The sequence below is a fragment of the Solea solea genome, chromosome 9 (assembly GCF_958295425.1).
Source record: "Solea solea chromosome 9, fSolSol10.1, whole genome shotgun sequence".
NCBI lineage: Eukaryota > Metazoa > Chordata > Actinopteri > Pleuronectiformes > Soleidae > Solea > Solea solea.
Genome location: NC_081142.1, coordinates 14,894,849 through 14,914,720, shown reverse-complemented (window position 1 = coordinate 14,914,720; position 19,872 = coordinate 14,894,849). Strand labels below are relative to the sequence as shown.

Sequence of the window (19,872 nt, the reverse complement as noted above, 5' to 3'; positions counted from 1 at the left end):
AGTACCCAGAAAGAACCCACGAACACATGGAGAACATACGAACTCCACACCGAACTATTGACCTTTATGCTGTGTGACCCACTCCTGTGTCTGACATCCTAAATTGAATTTTCTATATGGACTCTGGTGTGGGTGATAGAGAGATTTCCAAAGCGACACAATCTTTAGTTTCCTGACGGAGAATCCTTCGTAACAGCGAGATAAAGTAGCAAAATATTCTTAAGATGAGTGTTTTCCAACATTTTTTATGCCACAGCACATTTTATTTACATAAAAAAATCACGGCACAGCATCCCAAATGTAACAAAAAGAAATCCTAGAAGCCTACCTAACCTGGACGTGCATAATTCAACATAAATGATATCCTGACAGGAACAGGAGAAAAGAACAGAGCTCTTCCTCGACTGCTCTCAGTCTCGTGTCAATCAGAAACTGTTAGATCAGCATAACTCGGTTTTCACGGTTTCTTGTGTCAGTTCAGTGAATTGCACTTCAAGCATGAATCCATCTTTGTCGTGAGCATTGCCACTTCTTTTAGCTGCCCAACTATATCTTTAATTTTGTTTAAATGTGAAAAATAAATTCCATCAGATGGTGGCCTACCACCTGTATCACAACCATATGTTCAACAAGAGCTGTTTGAAGCAAAGCTTAACATTCAATTTCCGTACCAATTAAGTGGAATGTGATTATTTTTCATGGCCAGTCTGATGATCACATGATTGCTGCAGCACAGTGGTTGACAAAGGGCTTAGGACAGTGTTCACTTGAGCTGGCATACATTTTATGAGGTGAATCTTTTGTTAATTTTCTAAAATCAAATGTCCCTGCGTTCTTGCTGGAAGCCATGTTTTCACTATATGGACCAAATCGGATTTGTAAGCAAAGCCGACCAGAATCTGATCTACCTGACCAACTGTTCACATTACATATTGTAAGTGATCAGATCTGTTCTGCGTGTGTCAATGTTGCCATTTTCTAGTCTAGTTTCCACATGGATTTCTGCAGTTAAAGGCCACAGCTCGTAAAAACGTGTAGTCTAAACAAAATAAATAATATGGATGATAGAAATCTGGGCCTGTTTCTGTCCAAAATGGTTATGTGTAGCCTCGGCGCAAAGCTGAGTTGTGCTGCCTTTCGTGCTGCCGTCACTGCTGCAATGGCAGTGGAGCAATCTCCTGGTCCACCCACGGTCTGTTTTTGTCTTACATACTTTTATGCCATTTTTTTTAAACTACTGTCTTCCACTGTGTTGATCCTTTAACATACCTTCCAATTAACTTCCGACTCTCCGTCCGTATCTACGTCATTGTTGTTGTCGTCGTCGTTCGAGTCACACTGCGAGTGGCGCAGAAGACACTTTGAAATCCTATCTGAGCGACCAAGACATTCAGATTGAAACAGATTTGTAAAACTCTGACACCTCTGTATGTGGTTTGATTCAACTTTGGAAAAATCACATCTTATGTGTGTTTTGTGACAAAGTGACAAAGACTTGAATGATCCCTTTAAAGTGGCATATTGTAAGATTTCAACCTTCACATAACGTCTCCAAGATTATTTTGATGATGCATCAACCTAAAACAGGAAATGCATCCCCTGTAAAAGCCTGAGCAGATCACCTGTTTTAGCACTGTGTAACTTCTGGTTTTGGGTCCATGTCACATATAGGAACTACAGCATTCGACTTGATGGCACACGTCATCTAGTCTCTTGAGAATCAGGGATATTAGTGCTCTATTTATGTCCTTTACAAATAATTTTAAAAGTTACAGCTTTAAAAGAAAAAAATGAGAACAACTTAAAAGAAATGGCTGATATACACGTGACACTGCAGTGTCTGAAACAGAGCTGGAAGAGAGAGGGAGAGGAGTGTACGAGAGAACAAAGAGCTGTTTCTTCCTCAGCTGATTTTATTATGGAAAATCATTCATATATTTAACAGTTACTCTGCTCCACGACATCAGTGTGCCTGAGCAGTAGCAAATTCAGCTGAGAGGAAGCTTTTTTTTTATTGTATTTTCTAAATCAAGTCATAGTCATTCACAAGAGAAGTATGGTGCATCTAGGAATCCACTTTTTTCCCCCACCAATATGCTCTAAAAGAAAGTGAAACCTCACTATAGGTACACATACTATAAAACATTTAGTGAGGCCTTGTGTGGCTTGCAGTGAGGAGACTTTGTCAAAAGTACTTCTAATTTCTGAATTTTTGCTCAGGTGATTACTTGCACCACTTTTGACTAATGTGTTCTAACTAAGATGTGAATGAGAGTTTCTGCTGATACCTGTTGACACCGTATGTTGGTTGGTGCTGAAGTGAATAACAAACTACCAAGGATCAGACAACAGACTGAAACACACCAAAGAATCAGGCACATTTCTCCAGTTCTATTAAGAAGAAACAACCTTATAACCTTATAGCCACTTGCTTTAGGTGGAAGTCTTTTACAAAAACTGACCAGAATACTCACAGGAATTTAAGAATGAGCTTTTCCTTTATTTTCACAAGAGGTATACATTTATACATCTTATAATAATTTAATCAATTAGACAATGAATAATTTTACATGGCAGTGTTTTTTAGTAGGACATTTCTTTCATGTGATATTTCAATCTATACACATGACATGAATTTGACAATCAACAATTTACTTGATAAAATACAGACAGAATATATATACATATATATGTCAAATTTAAATTAAAAAAGAATACATTGGTGTTAAAACACTGTACAATTCCCTCTGTAACAGAGTGTTGAGGTAAAAATGTTTTACTTCTTCAGTGTGAGAGCAAGGAACTCCTTCCTGGCCTTGGTATCATCCTGAAATCTTCCCAGCATGACACTTGTAACAGTACTGGCGTTCATCTTCTGCACACCTCTCATCACCATGCACATGTGTCTGGAAATGTGACAGAAAAGAGTTATTTAAATGAAGGTGAAAGTTTAGTTTTAGAAAGTTTAATACAGATTCCATATAATACAGATGTATACAAATACTAAACAACCTTATGTTTACAGTTTTTGGTTGCTTAGATATTATTTCATTCTGTGAGAAAAGCTCCATGAGCTCTCAGAGTCGAGACAGAAAAGAGCTGACTACTCACACAGCCTCAATCACAACTGCAACTCCAGCAGGCTCCAAAGCCTCATAGATGGCTGAAGCAATCTGTTTGGTCAGACGCTCCTGAACTGTGGAGAGAGATTCACTTTAAATGAAACTGAAGAACAAAAGAAATAAAAAGGTAAATAAGAAATAAAGTTTAGTCAACTGTTTTACCTTGAAGCCTCCTGCTGTAGATCTCAACAATTCTGAAAGAACATGAACATAAATCAAACATTTGCGTGTGTGTGTGCGTGCGAGCGTGCGTGCTTGTGTGTGTCTGTGTCTGTTACCTTGCAAGCTTGCTCAGACCAACCACTTTCTTGTTTGGTAGGTATGCTATGTGAGCCTGAAACGATAAAAACAAATCATGTAGCATGTGCAAACGCTTTCTACCAGGCCCCATTTTGTTCCTTTTTAGTTTTCTAAATACTCAGTGATTTTGATGTAACGTTACCTTGCCAAAGAAGGGCACCAGGTGATGTTCACAGAGAGAAAACAGCTCGATATCCTTGACGATCACCATTTCTTCGTGGTTTTCATCAAAGATTGCATCATTCAAAATGTCTGTCAGGGAATTAAATATACATTTAACAATGAGGTCATCAGCACATCTTCAATAAGTAGTGTTTCGGTGTAGTTAAACTGCCAATGAGACTCTTGTTACAGCTCAGTACTTTTCCTTTACCTTGTGTGGTTTCCTTGTAGCCTTTGGTGAGGAACTGCATGGCTTTGGCAGCACGCAGTGGTGTCCGTAGAAGTCCCTCCCGGTCCACATCTTCTCCGAGCCCAGTCAGTATGGTACTGTAAGCGTTCTCAATGAGAGCCAGCTTTTTGGAATCAGCAGCCTCCTTGGATTCCTTTTCCTGTTTGCATGTACAATTACGTTTAGACTCGATGATCAGGTAATCAGCTACGCCTCCGTTCATCTCTGAGGCATGGTGATACTCCATTCTGGCTTGTAGTTCTGCTTTCAGAGACGATAACAATGCAATGAAATACAATGAAGCAAGCTCAGTTGTACTCTGTTGGCTGAGGAAGGATGTCCCCTTGGTTTATAAAGCCTGATGAGGAGCCCAGAAGCTTCATGGGAGCCTCAAGACACTCATGCAGGAGAAATCAATTTCAAGGTGTTTTGCATGAAATGCCAGGAACAGCATTTGACTGGTCCCGTGATTTTACTAGAACTATCTTGAACTGTTTTGTGTTCCCTGTGAGTTTTGTCAATAACATTCACATTTCAGTAGCTAATTTATTTTTAAAGTGTAAATGTTATTAAACATCTATTGGAAACCCAAGTAGTGGAAAGAACAAAAACTGTCTGTCAGCCTAATTATTTCCTCATTCCATTGGCCCTTATGAGATTTTACCATGTTGTTTTGCACATACAGTATATCAACTATTTTTCATACCTACAATCACAGTCATTGATCATTCCTCTATTGTTTTAACTCAATATGACTCTCTCTCTGTGTGTCTCTCTTGTGTCTTGGGGACCAGTCAGATGCTGTTTCATGGCAGTTAAAGCAATAATTTTAAATTAAATTCTCCTGCTTGAGGTGATGTGATGCTGTTGCCACCACGACCCCCCCCCCCATTCTCATTCATTCATTCTCATTATTCACTCGAAGGTTTTGTCATCCAATGTTGTTGCATACAGTCTAGTGGACCCCTGCTGCGTAAATAAACCATGAGTCAACATGTATAAAATTAATACCTGAAGTGCCTCAGCTGAGCCTAATTGATTCAAAAACAGATCTGGTGAGAAGTGAAGTGTTCAAACGTTATATTGTGTCTTTCTGTTGTGACTGAAAATCTATTCTTCATGGATCTGCATGTGTATTCTTTATATCACTTTTTACTTCCAAGAATGATATGTATTTACACTCCGTCATGAGGCTTAACATCCCATCTCTTTCTTGGAGACAGTGTTGACGTAATCATAAACAAGTCATGACTGGTTATACTTAATTCTGTATTTTGATAAAGTATACATTGTATTACTTACCAAATTACAAAACTGCCTGCAGAGTCCTATAACACCTCAAAAATATTAACATAATTTATTGCACTATTATAAAGCTTTATAGCTTCACAAGAGAAATAAACAATTATATAATGATAAATATTACCATATATATTTTTTAGGAAAACTGAAACTAATATATTACTTATTGAAAAACTGATATTTTACAAACTGGAAACGTTTTGGCTTGAGTATGATTAAAATGTTACTTTATAAAACAAACAATTAATATCACTTTTAAATTCATCACAAAGGACGCAATTTTTATAACGTCATTTCCGTTATTTAGCACCAAAGCTTTAAAGCCCCTATGTGGAAAAATAATTTAGACCAGTCTTCCTCAGTGCTTAACAACTACAGACCAGCAGTATCCAACCTACCATTATTAAATTACAGTGTTAGACAAACTAGTTTTTAATCAGTTAAAATATGTTTTAAATGTACATAACATTTTTGAAAGGTACCACTCAGGTTTTTGCATTAGTCATGTTATATAAAATACCTTAATGTATAAACAGTGTGGCCTTAAGGAGCCTTAAGACACTCATGCAGGAGAAATCAATTTCATGGTGTTTTGCATCAAATGCCAGGAACAGCATTTGACTGGTCCCGTGATTTTATTAGAACTATCTTGAACTTTCACGCTCTGACTTGGTTCAAGTGAGTGATATTTCCTGACGTAAACAGTGGTAGTTGAATGGATTATATCTATAATTCCCATCCAAGCAGAGGCATATAACAATCTAACCATGACAACTTTTGGCAATTGTGGTTGAGCATACCAAAGTTTGACATTTGTTGCCTCCTGGTAAAATCCATCTGTTTATTTACAATAAAAATAATTATAGTAAAACACACACAATTTAATTTATGCCACTATAAATCATATTTCCATCCATTTCCTACCACTTTATCCTCCACATGAAGGTCACGGGAGGTGCTGGGTTAGGGTTAGGGTTATCTGCAAGTCTTTGTCTTTGGGAGGAAGCTTGAGTACCCAGAAAGAACCCACGCACACATGGAGAACATACAAACTCCACACCGAACTATTGACCTTTATGCTGTGTGACCCACTCCTGTGTCTGACATCCTAAATTGAATTTTCTATATGGACTCTGGTGTGGGTGATAGAGAGATTTCCAAAGCGACACAATCTTTAGTTTCCTGACGGAGAATCCTTCGTAACAGCGAGATAAAGTAGCAAAATATTCTTAAGATGAGTGTTTTCCAACATTTTTTATGCCACAGCACATTTTATTTACATAAAAAAATCATGGCACAGCATCCCAAATGTAACAAAAAGAAATCCTAGAAGCCTACCTAACCTGGACGTGCATAATTCAACATAAATGATATCCTGACAGGAACAGGAGAAAAGAACAGAGCTCTTCCTCGACTGCTCTCAGTCTCGTGTCAATCAGAAACTGTTAGATCAGCATAACTCGGTTTTCATGGTTTCTTGTGTCAGTTCAGTGAATTGCACTTCAAGCATGAATCCATCTTTGTGGTGAGCATTGCCACTTCTTTTAGCTGCCCAACTATATCTTTAATTTTGTTTAAATGTGAAAAATAAATTCCATCAGATGGTGGCCTACCACCTGTACCACAACCATATGTTCAACAAGAGCTGTTTGAAGCAAAGCTTAACATTCAATTTCCGTACCAATTAAGTGGAATGTGATTATTTTTCATGGCCAGTCTGATGATCACATGATTGCTGCAGCACAGTGGTTGACAAAGTGCTTAGGACAGTGTTCACTTGAGCTGGCATACATTTTATGAGGGGAATCTTGTGTTAATTTTCTAAAATCAAATGTCCCTGCGTTCTTGCTGGAAGCCATGTTTTCACTATATGGACCAAACCAGAATCTGATCTTCCTGACCAACTGTTCACATTACATATTGTAAGTGATCAGATCTGTTCTGCCTGTGTCCATGTTGACATTGTCTATTCTAGTTTCCACATGGATTTCTGCAGGCCACGGCTCGTAAAAAAATGTAGTCTAAACAAAATAAATAATATGGACGATAGAAATCTGGGCCTGTTTCTGTCCAAAATGGTTATGTGTAGCCTCGGCGCAAAGCTGAGTTCTGCTACCTTTCGTGCTGCCGTCACTGCTGCAATGGCAGTGGAGCAATCTCCTGGTCCACCCACAGTCTGTTGTTGTCTTACATACTTTTATGCCATTTTTTTTAAACTACTGTCTTCCACTGTGTTGATCCTTTAACATACCTTCCAATTAACTTCCGACTCTCCGTCCGTATCTACGTCATTGTTGTTGTCATCGTCGTTCGAGTCACACTGCGAGTGGCGCAGAAGACACTTTGAAATCCTATCTGAGCGACCGAGACGTTCAGATTGAAACAGATCTGTAAAACTCCGACACCTCTGTATGTGGTTTGATTCAACTTTGGGAAAATCACATCTCATGTGTATTTTGTGACAAAGTGACAAAGACTTGAATGATCCCTTTAAAGTGGCATATTGTAAGATTTCAACCTTCACATAACGTCTCCAAGATTATTTTGATGGTGCATCAACCTAAAACAGGAAATGCATCCCCTGTTAAAGCCTGAGCAGATCACCTGTTTTAGCACTGTGTAACTTCTGGTTTTGGGTCCATGTCACATATAGGAACTACAGCATTCGACTTGATGGCACACATCATCTAGTCACTTGAGAATCAGGGATATGAGTGCTCTATTTATGTCCTTTACAAATCATTCTAAAAGTGACAGCTTTAAAAGAATGGAACAATATATTTATGAGGAAAGCAGTAAAAAACAACAACAGTGAGGCTCTAAAAGCAGAGTTTACAACACTGTTAAATCAGTCTAGTGGTAGTGGGTCACACCCAGACATGGATGTGTTTTTCTTTTTCTTTAAGCTTCAAGCAGGTATTGAAAAAAAATGAGAACAACTAAAACAAAATGGCTGATATACACGTGACACTGCAGTGTCTGAAACAGAGCTGGAAGAGAGAGGGAGAGGAGTGTACGAGAGAACAAAGAGCTGTTTCTTCCTCAGCTGATTTTATTATGGAAAATCATTCATATATTTAACAGTTACTCTGCTCCACGACATCAGTGTGCCTGAGCAGTAGCAAATTCAGCTGAGATTAAGCTTTTTTTAAATTGTATTTTCTAAATCAAGTCATAGTCATTCAAAAGAGAAGTATGGTGCATCTAGGAATCCACTTTTTTCCCCCACCAATATGCTCTAAAAGAAAGTGAAACCTCACTATAGGTACACATACTATAAAACATTTAGTGAGGCCTTGTGTGGCTTGCAGTGAGGAGACTTTGTCAAAAGTACTTCTAATTTCTGAATTTTTGCTCAGGTGATTACTTGCACCACTTTTGACTAATGTGTTCTAACTAAGATGTGAATGAGAGTTTCTGCTGATACCTGTTGACACCTTATGTTGGTTGGTGCTGAAGTGAATAACAAACTACCAAGGATCAGACAACAGACTGAAACACACCAAAGAATCAGGCACATTTCTCCAGTTCTATTAAGAAGAAACAACCTTATAACCTTATAACCACTTGCTTTAGGTGGAAGTCTTTTACAAAACTGACCAGAATACTCACATTTAAGATTGAGCTTTTCCTTTATTTTCACAAGAGGTATACATTTATACATCTTATAATAATTTAATCAATTAGACAATGAATAATTTTACATAGCAGTGTTTTTTAGTAGGACATTTCTTTCATGTGATATTTCAATCTATACACATGACATGAATTTGACAATCAACAATTTACTTGATAAAATACAGACAGAATATATATACATATATATGTCAAATTTAAATTAAAAAAAGAATACATTGGTGTTAAAACACTGTACAATTCCCTCTGTAACAGAGTGTTGAGGTAAAAATGTTTTACTTCTTCAGTGTGAGAGCAAGGAACTCCTTCCTGGCCTTGCTATCATCCTGAAATCTTCCCAGCATGACACTTGTAACAGTACTGGCGTTCATCTTCTGCACACCTCTCATCACCATGCACATGTGTCTGGAAATGTGACAGAAAAGAGTTATTTAAATGAAGGTGAAAGTTTAGTTTTACAAAGTTTAATACAGATTCCATATAATACAGATGTATACAAATACTAAACAACCTTATGTTTACAGTTTTTGGTTGCTTAGATATTATTTCATTCTGTGAGAAGAGCTCCATGAGCTCTCAGAGTCGAGACAGAAAAGAGCTGAATACTCACACAGCCTCAATCACAACTGCAACTCCAGCAGGCTCCAAAGCCTCATAGATGGCTGAAGCAATCTGTTTGGTCAGACGCTCCTGAACTGTGGAGAGAGATTCACTTTAAATGAAACTGAAGAACAAAAGAAATAAAAGGGTAAATAAGAAATAAAGTTTAGTCAACTGTTTTACCTTGAAGCCTCCTGCTGTAGATCTCAACAATTCTGAAAGAACATGAACATAAATCAAACATTTGCGTGTGTGTGTGCGTGCGAGCGTACGTGCTTGTGTGTGTCTGTGTCTCTTACCTTGCAAGCTTGCTCAGACCAACCACTTTCTTGTTTGGTAGGTATGCTATGTGAGCCTGAAACGATAAAAACAAATCATGTAGCATGTGCAAACGCTTTCTATCAGGCCCCATTTTGTTCCTTTTTAGTTTTCTAAATACTCAGTGATTTTGATGTGACGTTACCTTGCCAAAGAAGGGCACCAGGTGATGTTCACAGAGAGAAAACAACTCGATATCCTTGACGATCACCATTTCTTCGTGATTTTCATCAAAGATTGCATCATTCAAAATGTCTGTCAGGGAATTAAATATACATTTAACAATGAGGTCATCAGCACATCTTCAATAAGTAGTGTTTCGGTGTAGTTAAACTGCCAATGAGACTCTTGTTACAGCTCAGTACTTTTCCTTTACCTTGTGTGGTTTCCTTGTAGCCTTTGGTGAGGAACTGCATGGCTTTGGCAGCACGCAGTGGTGTCCGTAGAAGTCCCTCCCGGTCCACATCTTCTCCGAGCCCAGTCAGTATGGTACTGTAAGCGTTCTCAATGAGAGCCAGCTTTTTGGAATCAGCAGCCTCCTTGGATTCCTTTTCCTGTTTGCATGTACAATTACGTTTAGACTCGATGATCAGGTAATCAGCTACGCCTCCGTTCATCTCTGAGGCATGGTGATACTCCATTCTGGCTTGTAGTTCTGCTTTCAGAGACGATAACAATGCAATGAAATACAATGAAGCAAGCTCAGTTGTACTCTGTTGGCTGAGGAAGGATGTCCCCTTGGTTTATAAAGCCTGATGAGGAGCCCAGAAGCTTCATGGGAGCCTCAAGACACTCATGCAGGAGAAATCAATTTCAAGGTGTTTTGCATGAAATGCCAGGAACAGCATTTGACTGGTCCCGTGATTTTACTAGAACTATCGTGAACTGTTTTGTGTTCCCTGTGAGTTTTGTCAAGAACATTCACATTACAGTAGCTAATTTATTTAAGCTAAGTATAAATGTAATTAAACATCTATTGGAAACCCAAGTAGTGCAAAGAACAAAAACTGTCTGTCAGCTTAATTATTTCCTCATTCCATTGGCCCTTATGAGATTGTTCCATGTTGTTTTGCACATACAGTATATCACCTATTTTTCATAGAATCACCTAGAATCACAGTCATTGAACATTCCTCATTGTGTTGTACTTTAATGAATATGTTAAAACTGTAGTATATAGGTTTTAAACTCCACACAACTCTCTCTGTGTCTCTCTTGTGTCTTGGGGACCAGTCAGATGCTGTTTCATGGCAGTTAAAGCAAGAATTTAAAATTAAATTCTCCTGCTCGAGGTGATGTGATGGTGTTACCACCGCCCCCCCCCCCCCCCCCCCCCCCACCCCCCGCCCCCCATTCTCATTCATTCATTCTCATTATTCACTCGAAGGTTTTGTCAACCAATATTGTTGCATACAGTCTAGTGGACCCCTGCTGCGTAAATAAACCACGAGTCAACATGTATAAAATGAATACCTCAAGTGCCTCAGCTGAGCCTAATTGATTCGAAAACAGATCTGGTGAGAAGTGAGGTGTTCAAACGTTATATTGTGTCTTTCTGTTGTGACTGAAAATCTATTCTTCATGGACCTGCATGCGTATTCTTTATATATGTATTTACACTCAGTCATGAGGCTTAACATCACATCTCTTTCTTGGACACAGTGTTGAGATAATCATAAACAAGTCATGACTGGTTATACTTCTGTATTTTGATAAAGTATACATTGTATTACTTACCAAATTACAAAACTGCCTGCAGAGTCCTATAACACCTCAAAAATATTAACATAATTTATTGCACTATTATAAAGCTGTATAGCTTCACAAGAGAAATAAAAAATTATATAATGATAAATATTACCCTATATATTTTTTAGGAAAACTGAAAATAATTTATTATTTATTGAAAAACTGATATTTTACAAACTGAAAACTTTTTGGCTTGAGTATGATTCAAATGTTACTTTATAAAACAAAGAATAAATAAAATATTTATTCAACACAAGACAAGATCAAACCTCACCCAACTCATTCCACTGCACTTGCGAAGAGTGCTGTTATTGACCTAATGTCTCACTTTACTTTTAAATTCATCACGAAGGCAGCAATTTTTATAACGTCATTTTCATTATTGAGCACCAAAGCATCAAAGCCCTTATGCGGTAAAATAATCTATACCAGTCTTCCAATGTTCTTAAACAAACTAGTTTTTAATCAGTTAAATTACGTTTTAAATGTACATAACTTTTTTGAAAGGTACCAATCAGTAAGGTTTTTGCATTAGTTATGTTATATAAAATACCTTAATAATGTATAAACAGTGTGGCCTCTGATGTAGTTCTACACTCTACATGTTTGAATGTTATTCTGCACCAAAGTGCTACAGCTGTGTTTTTTCTTTTCCCTAAAACAATCCAACCTTAATGATGTTGGCAAACCAAAATAAATAAGTGACAGTAACAATACATTAAATAGCATGTTATTAATTTAAAGAAAAAAAAAAAAGAAAAACTGACCTTACTTAAAAGCAACATTACGTTGGTTAAGGCATATTTTTAATGTCTTCTGAGTCATTAACTTACTTGTTTATGGGGTCACTCTTGAGCTTGCAGGGCCTGATTGTGGCAGTTTGATTAGTGACCATCATTAACTCTCTTTACACAGTCTCACCAACATTAGTGTAAGGACAGAGGTTCAAATAAAGTGTTTTGAGCTGCTTTAAAACACATTTATACATAAATGAAGACATTGGTGCTATACATATTGGCTTCAATGACAGTTCAACCACTGCACTAATAGTTTATTTCCAGATAATCTTAACTTCAACCCTTAAGTGAACATGTGTTTTCCAGCTCATTCTATTAAACCTCATTCATGATAAGATTGGATTAATGTTTCATACTTCACAAACTCTACCTGCACTTAGTACAAGGATGTTTATCATGAATGTAAATCATTTGCAACAGAAAAAAAACCCCACACATTTCAAATCAGCTTTTAGGTAAATATGTTTATTTGATATGTATATACTGTATTTATATGAACATACAATGCATGGACAGTTAGTGCAGACTGTGAACAGCTGTGCTGTTGTCATTTAATGTTAACAGGTCACATGAAGGTTACATACAGAGGAGTAAGGAGCAGATTCAGGGAGTCAATATGATATACAGTGCCAAAAAAGGTTGAATATTCTCAGACATTCAGGTCATAGTCACCTTGAAACCAGCCCTCAAGTGGTTGGTGGATGGTGGTTTTATTATGTTGTCAAGGAACTGAATTATTTAATGTATGATTAAGGTGTCCCCCTAATCCCTTAAGTATTGTGGAGCACTATATTTTCTGGAGCATTATCATTGTTTAAATAAGGAAACTGACATGTTATAATGCATGTATTTGTGACTGTGTGTGTGGGCTGTCATGGACAATATTATTTGCTGGGGGGGGGGGCATTATATGCCACCACTGTAACAGCAAAAACACAAGTGGTGGAGTGCAAATAATAAATGTAAGTCCTCATATCTCCTGTCACAGTAGAAACAGGTGTTGAAATTGTTATTTGGACATGCTAGAAGCTCATATTAGTCAAGTATATAATATACCATTCAAAACTTTTATGGAAAAATAATATTTTCATATTAACAATACTTATAATTGCAGGACATATGGCAATATATAAATACATATATATCTAAGTAAATTCCAGTGGAGCTTTACTCAGCTCATATCCAGTTATGTTTGCTGATGTGTCTGCCTCAGCAAGTGGCTGTGATCAGGTCAGTATGCAGGCCAGGGCTTGTTGGGGCTGGTGGGGCTTCGTGGCTGTGCCTTTGGACTTCCCTGAAAGACACAATGTAAACAACGTCATCAGGGATTAAGGAAACACAAATTGAAAAAATAAATAAATATTCCAAGAATTCCAATATGTCCTCACACCACTGTGTGAGTGTTCAGGCCCTAAATTCTGTCTCCACTGACAACAATGGAGCTGCCACTGTTCAAAAAATAAATAAATTAATAAAATGTTTTGGTCTGTTGCACCACCCACCACTGCCCACCCAAAAACACAGTTAATAGCACTTCATCAGACACAGACAGACAGACGCGTTGGAAATGCTGCTGAATGTTACCAGACCTTAAAATTCCCTTTAACCCCTCTCAAAAATGTCTCAACCCAAGTAGAAGCAAAATGAGGGTCTGCAGTGGAGACGTATTCAAATTTAGACAGCTGAAAGTAGAGAGGACGTTGTAGGCAGACATTCCAGAGTGGATCATTTTCTCCCAGACAGGGAAGCAAAACAGTTAATGTCAGCCAAGGTTCGCAACATTCTCCCGCTCTCTTTCACTTGGTCAGTGGATATTTAATTTGGACACTAAAGGTCACTGTTGCATAAATCACCTTTAACCCATCTGTCACCATCACATCGTTGTTGACAGGATTTGGCGTAACTCCTAGACCTTTTGTGATAGCTAAAATATTCAAAAACTGTAGACTGACGATCTGTCCAGGATGTACCCTGCCTTTTGCCCTATGTCAGCTGAGATTGGCACAGCACCCTGCATGACCTTCATTTGGAGGATAAAGCGGTAGAAATACAGCTTTGCACCAATATACTTGTGTAGCTCTCAGGAATCACAGACCAGATTCAACAACACGTCACAGGTTTTTGACGTCAGCTTCTCAGTACCATAATTCCTAAAGGCCAGACTGCCATATATTGAAAGTGAAAGTTATCTTGGAGAAAGGAGCAGAAGTACTCACTCAGTGAACATGTTTTAACAATTCTACAGCCATAAAATCTAAATGAATCCGGGTAGCCTGAATATCATGATGGTCATAAGAGGGTTAAAGGTGATGTATGTATGTGTATATATATATGTATATGTATATGTGTGTATATATGTGTATATATATATATATATATATATATATATATATATATACATATATATATATGTATGTATGTGTATATATATATATATATATATATATATATATATATATATATATATATATATATATATATATACACACATGTATTGGATTGTATTACACTGAACTGGTGTAACTGTTAAAGTGAGCAATTCATTTTTTTTTATTAATTAACCACTTTTCAACAACTGGGGATGAAGTGCTAAATGTGGAAATGAAGAACAGACAGTGGGACATTACTGAGCACTAAAAATGATTTTAGTATTAACATATTAACAATGTGCCTAAGGTGAGGACCCATTCAAGACAGCTACAGGAGGCAGTAGAGCACATTCAGTCAGTGCTGCCCACACCCAAACTCAAGCTTGGAGAGATGCCCTGGAACTGATTTGACTTACTTTAAATACAAGAGACATAGCTCACTGAACAGTTATGCTGTGAGTGTGGCATGCAACAAAGGAAACAACATCGGCTGAAATGTTAGACTGTAGATGTGGCCATTTATTCTTGTCTCTTGGTTTATTCAGAGTAAAAACAGCACTGCATAGGAACTGACCAGCCCTACAACATAAGAGACTCTGTCAGTTTCATAATATAGTCCAAGATAACATCAATAATAGGATAAGTTTATGCTATAATACTTTTCCTGACCCAAATTAGATACAAGTATTTTTTTACCCAAATTAAATTCCTGTGTCTCAGTCCTCATGAGGGTGGAGGTCATTGGGAGGCTGGACTCACCAGAGCAGGCTGGGTCTTGGCATAGTTCAAATGGGCGTAAAGGAGCACAGCTGTGTCATTGTGAGATGCCTCAAGTGCGATGGACAGAGCGTTGCTGCCATCCTGCAGAAAGAGAGAGACATAGAGAGAGAGACAGAGAGGGACAATCAGATAGGCAGAGTGGGTTCACTGACTCTTAAAACATGAGACTGAGTTTCCAGCTAGAACAGAGAATGAGAGATGGGACATGTGAGCCACATTGGACACGGTTGTTACCTTTCTGACCCAAGTCAGTTTCTAACCAAATATCCAATATTATATCAACATGCTCTTGCTTTTATTGATAATATCTTCATGCAAAGCCTATTAAATTAAAAATTCCTTTATTTAATTTAGTTAAAGTCTTCACGTCCATGTAACTAACTGTTACACTGCCAAAGCTTTCAGAGTTGAGCCTTCACACTGAATTTCACAGACTAAAATTAAGGTAAACTAAAAAAAAGCTTCAGGTTTGGAACCACTTCTTTTTACCTTAATTTGAATTTATATCAAATGCACATGACTCATACATCACTTTCTGAGACTAATGTTTAATAGTGTCTTCATTGGCCCATGTCCTATCCCTCTACCAAATTTGGTGCAGATAGTTTTATTACCATTAATACCAAAATGTTTGAAGAATTCTTACAGGCCTGTATCAAGTGTATATTTACTGTGCTTTACAGTCACATGTTGTCGTGCTGTTCTTAGTTTTAGTAGCACAGGAGGTGCAGACTTTTCCAAATATTTTGCCACCCCCTCTGGGTCCAGCTGTGCTGAAATGAAACGCTATCCAGGATAGCTGCCTGTGCCAAATGCCCAGCTTATTCTACTACAGATGTGAATGCTCGACAAATATTTGTCTGTCTGGCCTCTCTTCAAGCATTCAAACCACTCCACTGTAAAATCAGTTTATATGCACAGCTACGCAGATTAAAAAGCAGTTGAGAGGAAATGAGAGGAGTTTCGTTACAGGAAATTCACTGTGAAGGCTTAAGTTTGTGGGGCATTGTACATATAGACGCATCTTCTGTTTAACCTAATTGCTGTTGCCTTGTGCATGAGCCATGTGGTAATGTACTGTATGTCAGAGCAAGAGCTTGCAGGACACTGTGTCTCAAATCTGTAAGTCTGGCTGTGAACAGAAGAGCTGTTTTTAATTCACTCCTCGGGGGCTTGTAGGGTAGACCAATGGCTGGATTTCCTGTAAACAGTGCTGATTTGAACAGGAGACAGATGAAAACGATTGACTCTTTAGCCTGTAGCCTATCTTTCCCACTTCCAAGACCTTAAAAGAAGGCGAGACAGAGGTGTCGAGGAGAGTGCACAGATAAGTTTCCCATGAGGAGCCATTTCCTGAGCTCAAATTTAGCTGAATCCCAGATGAGAAAATGCTCAGACGTTTTCAGCAGTCAGGTCGAGCAGATGGTGGTTTTTTTTCCTTCTTTTTTTTGCCCCCGACAAAAAAGGTCACTAGAGGTTTATCGCAACGGCAGCTTTATCTACATGCTAAAATATAAATAGCTTACATTATCCACAATAGATATGTCACAGCTAGGCTGTTCCAGGAGCAGTTTGACAATCTCAGCTCGACCATGTTCACTGGCACACATCAGAGCTGTGGAGCCCTCGTCGTCCTGCACGTTAACATCGGCACCACACTCGAGCAGTGCCCGCACCATCTCCTGGCGACCATGGCTCACGGCTAGCATCAATGCTGTCTGGCCCGCCTGTAAAGGAAGTAAAGAATAAACATATTTCCTCTTAGAACATATTTTTCAAATGCTGTTTCACTGGATAGAAGTAATGAGAAAATGTCATGTACATCTCATATGACAGTCTTCCAACACCAGTAATCTTTTGACATCAGTCCTGTTGTTCTACTCTGTTCCTTATTTTTAGACTGTTTGAGCAAACATGATTCTCTTTTTCAGCACTGTCCTACTTTAGGGGCCCTCCTTAGATGATCTACAGCGCATTGTCTAAAGTGAATGTGAATTATTTGTCGGTGTGTTTTGGGCATAACATCAATCAAGCCAATTAGAGTTTCAGGTGTGCCTGTGACTGGCGCATTGCTGGTTAAAAAAAAATGGCAGTGATTATTTTGCTTTGATAAATGCAATTTTTTTCCAAAAAAAAAGATGAAAATCAGTGTTTAAAAGGATACATTTAAGGAACTTGTTTGTTGAGTTAAGAACAAGCGCCCGAAGTCGATGGTAATGAGACAGGTCTCACATGATGTGCAGCTGTGATTCAAATGATTGTTGTTTCACATGTAAGAGGACATATAACATCGGCATTAATATGTGAGTATTTCGATTCTCAGCTGAATCACAGTTCAGTCATGGAGGGGAGGAAGAGACAGAACTACAGTAGCAGATATGAGTTCTGTAATCTCACCATTGAGGATGAAGGATGTGCCTGTTTTTTTTCTGCTTTAGGTTGCAGTCCCAGCAGGCAGCACCCCTTACGCTAATGCGCATATGGTTCTTCCCTGGTGGACCCTCTATCTCCACCCTCTACTTATCTGAGTGTATGCGAAGCATGAATCTGTCTATGTATGACTTTAGACCAGGTTTTTGTTGGTCAATGGTGCAGTGGCTTTCTGTTTCCTCAAGATAGCAATGCGCCAACATTGCACCTGACAATACCTAATTATAAGACCAACATACACCCACCAATGCACTGATGAGAACAAGTGCCTTTGCTACCTTCACAATATTGTGTGCTTTGCATGAAAATGACAACTGCACCAGTTGAAAACTAGCAATGACTGCTGTGCTGTGTTTGCACCGTTTTGTCCTGGGTGCATGATGGGGCCCATATGTACATATACACCTTTACTGTAAAATGTGCTTTACTGAGTGGTTTTCCTGGAAAAGTACTGACCGCAGTGCTTTCCTATTCATTCATTTACCCAGGCCAGTTCACCCTAGGCACTTAATTTAACTTTTCATCTTTATGTCACAAGCCTACTCCTGCTTCCTCCAAATGGTAATTGTTAGACTTAATAAATTATATATTATACCTTCTATTACTTAAAATCCTGTCTCTAAACAAGCATTGCATGCCCAGTGGTTTTTTTTTTTAATAACCAGTGACAGTAATTTGATTTGTGATGTAATAAATTAAGTCATTAAGTCCTATGACTAGGTATGAATCCTGTCAGGCACCATGTCCAAGCACATACTCTACACTACATATCCAAATTAGATCAGCCAGACAACAACACGACAACACGACAAGTCAACAGATTCTCAGTAATGACTTTTGCGTCAGGCTCTGCAGTCAAATTTAACTGTTAATCAATTATTTCTCTGGACAGCAACTTTGAGGACAAAACAGGAAATGACCAACACACCTCATTAAATTAAACATGTAACAAACAAAACAACAAAACCTAAGTAATGCCAAAATCAGTTTACCCCAATCTCATGAGTGTAATATCATTCTGATTATGATACATTATGTGTGTATAAAAGAAGAGACTTTGAACTGTGACGTTCACTTGCCTGGCTGGCCTTGGCATTGACATTGCCCTGACTGAAGAGTTTTTTGACCACGGCCATATCCTCCTCTTCCTTCACAGTAGAGAGAGCAGCCAGCATAATGGCTGTGTAGCCTGCCTTGTTCTGCTTATCCACACTGCACACACCTGTAGAGTATAGGCTTTGTTTACTGTAAGTAAGTGACAAAGGTCCAGTTCTCACCTGACCACATAAACATCATCAGTTTTTAATTCTTAGCAATACTAGTATGAGTAGTACTAGTCATGTTTTTTCACAGTATGTAACTCAACACAAGTTGAGGTTTTGATATGACAATGGAAATGTCCAAAATGTGGCTGTTCATCCACAGTCTCTTGGTAGGCCTGACTGTACTAGAATATGTAAGTACACACACGTTTTATCAAAATTCATACTACTTTTTGAACTGTAATTTATTAATGCATTTTCCAAATGTATTAAAATACCATAAAATGACTTCCTTTCTATTACCATAAATTAAAATCCGAACAGATTGTGATCCAAACATACACAAATTAATGGAAACAGTTGTTTCATGAATCCATCCGTGATTTTGGTCACGCACTTTGGTCAAGACCATTTCTGTGTACTATGATATGATTCTTGTGTGAAGACTCTTCATCGCTGACCTGTGTCTAGCAGCAGTCCCACCACTCCAAAGTTGGAGTGGGAGACACTGTAGTGGAGAGCTGTGTTGCCGTTGCCATCAATCATGTTGACTACATGTTCTAGCAGCACCAAGGACACCTCAGAGAACACCATCAGGTAGTCAGAGACCCGTGAGGTTTGAGCCATCTTTGCACTGGACATTCGAAACCACTCGAGCTGCACAGTGTGGGTGCTGGAGAGCTGAGGGTGAGGTTGCAAAGTTGTAATCTTATTTTTTTTTTGTTTCTAAGCATTTTTCTCAAAGTTCTAAGTGTTCATTATTATTATTTAAACAATAAGACATAGTCACACAGCTATCATCAATTCAACATTAAG

General features: G+C 38.2%; 3 protein-coding genes across 5 annotated transcripts in view; all 3 read right to left on the bottom strand.

Annotated features, from left to right (window-relative positions):
* Positions 1–2,530: 2,530 nt before the first annotated feature.
* Positions 2,531–4,060, bottom strand: LOC131465691 (GTP cyclohydrolase 1 2-like). Its single transcript, XM_058638557.1, has 6 exons — positions 3,796–4,060; positions 3,565–3,674; positions 3,401–3,456; positions 3,285–3,316; positions 3,112–3,196; positions 2,531–2,906 (listed from the first exon to the last, which is right to left on the bottom strand). Exons 1-6 carry the CDS (start codon positions 4,058–4,060, stop codon positions 2,777–2,779), a joined length of 678 nt encoding a protein of 225 aa, XP_058494540.1. The 3' UTR covers positions 2,531–2,776.
* A 4,966-nt stretch (positions 4,061–9,026) lies between these two features.
* Positions 9,027–10,310, bottom strand: LOC131465690 (GTP cyclohydrolase 1 2-like). The gene is made up of 6 exons (XM_058638556.1): positions 10,046–10,310; positions 9,815–9,924; positions 9,651–9,706; positions 9,535–9,566; positions 9,362–9,446; positions 9,027–9,156 (listed from the first exon to the last, which is right to left on the bottom strand). Exons 1-6 carry the CDS (start codon positions 10,308–10,310, stop codon positions 9,027–9,029), a joined length of 678 nt encoding a protein of 225 aa, XP_058494539.1.
* A 2,349-nt stretch (positions 10,311–12,659) lies between these two features.
* The window catches only part of kank3 (KN motif and ankyrin repeat domains 3), a 28,575-nt gene continuing 21,362 nt past the window's right edge, over positions 12,660–19,872 (bottom strand). For 2 of the 3 annotated variants that reach the window (XM_058638379.1, XM_058638380.1), the window contains exons 8-12: positions 19,518–19,737; positions 18,874–19,016; positions 16,891–17,091; positions 15,344–15,445; positions 12,660–13,509 (exon numbers count right to left, since the gene is read on the bottom strand). In XM_058638379.1, coding sequence (XP_058494362.1) covers positions 13,447–13,509; positions 15,344–15,445; positions 16,891–17,091; positions 18,874–19,016; positions 19,518–19,737 — 729 coding nt within the window. In that variant the 3' untranslated portion in view covers positions 12,660–13,446. Of the gene's footprint in view, positions 13,510–15,280; positions 15,446–16,890; positions 17,092–18,873; positions 19,017–19,517; positions 19,738–19,872 lie in introns of all 3 variants that reach the window. The other variant, XM_058638381.1, reaches the window with a different exon arrangement.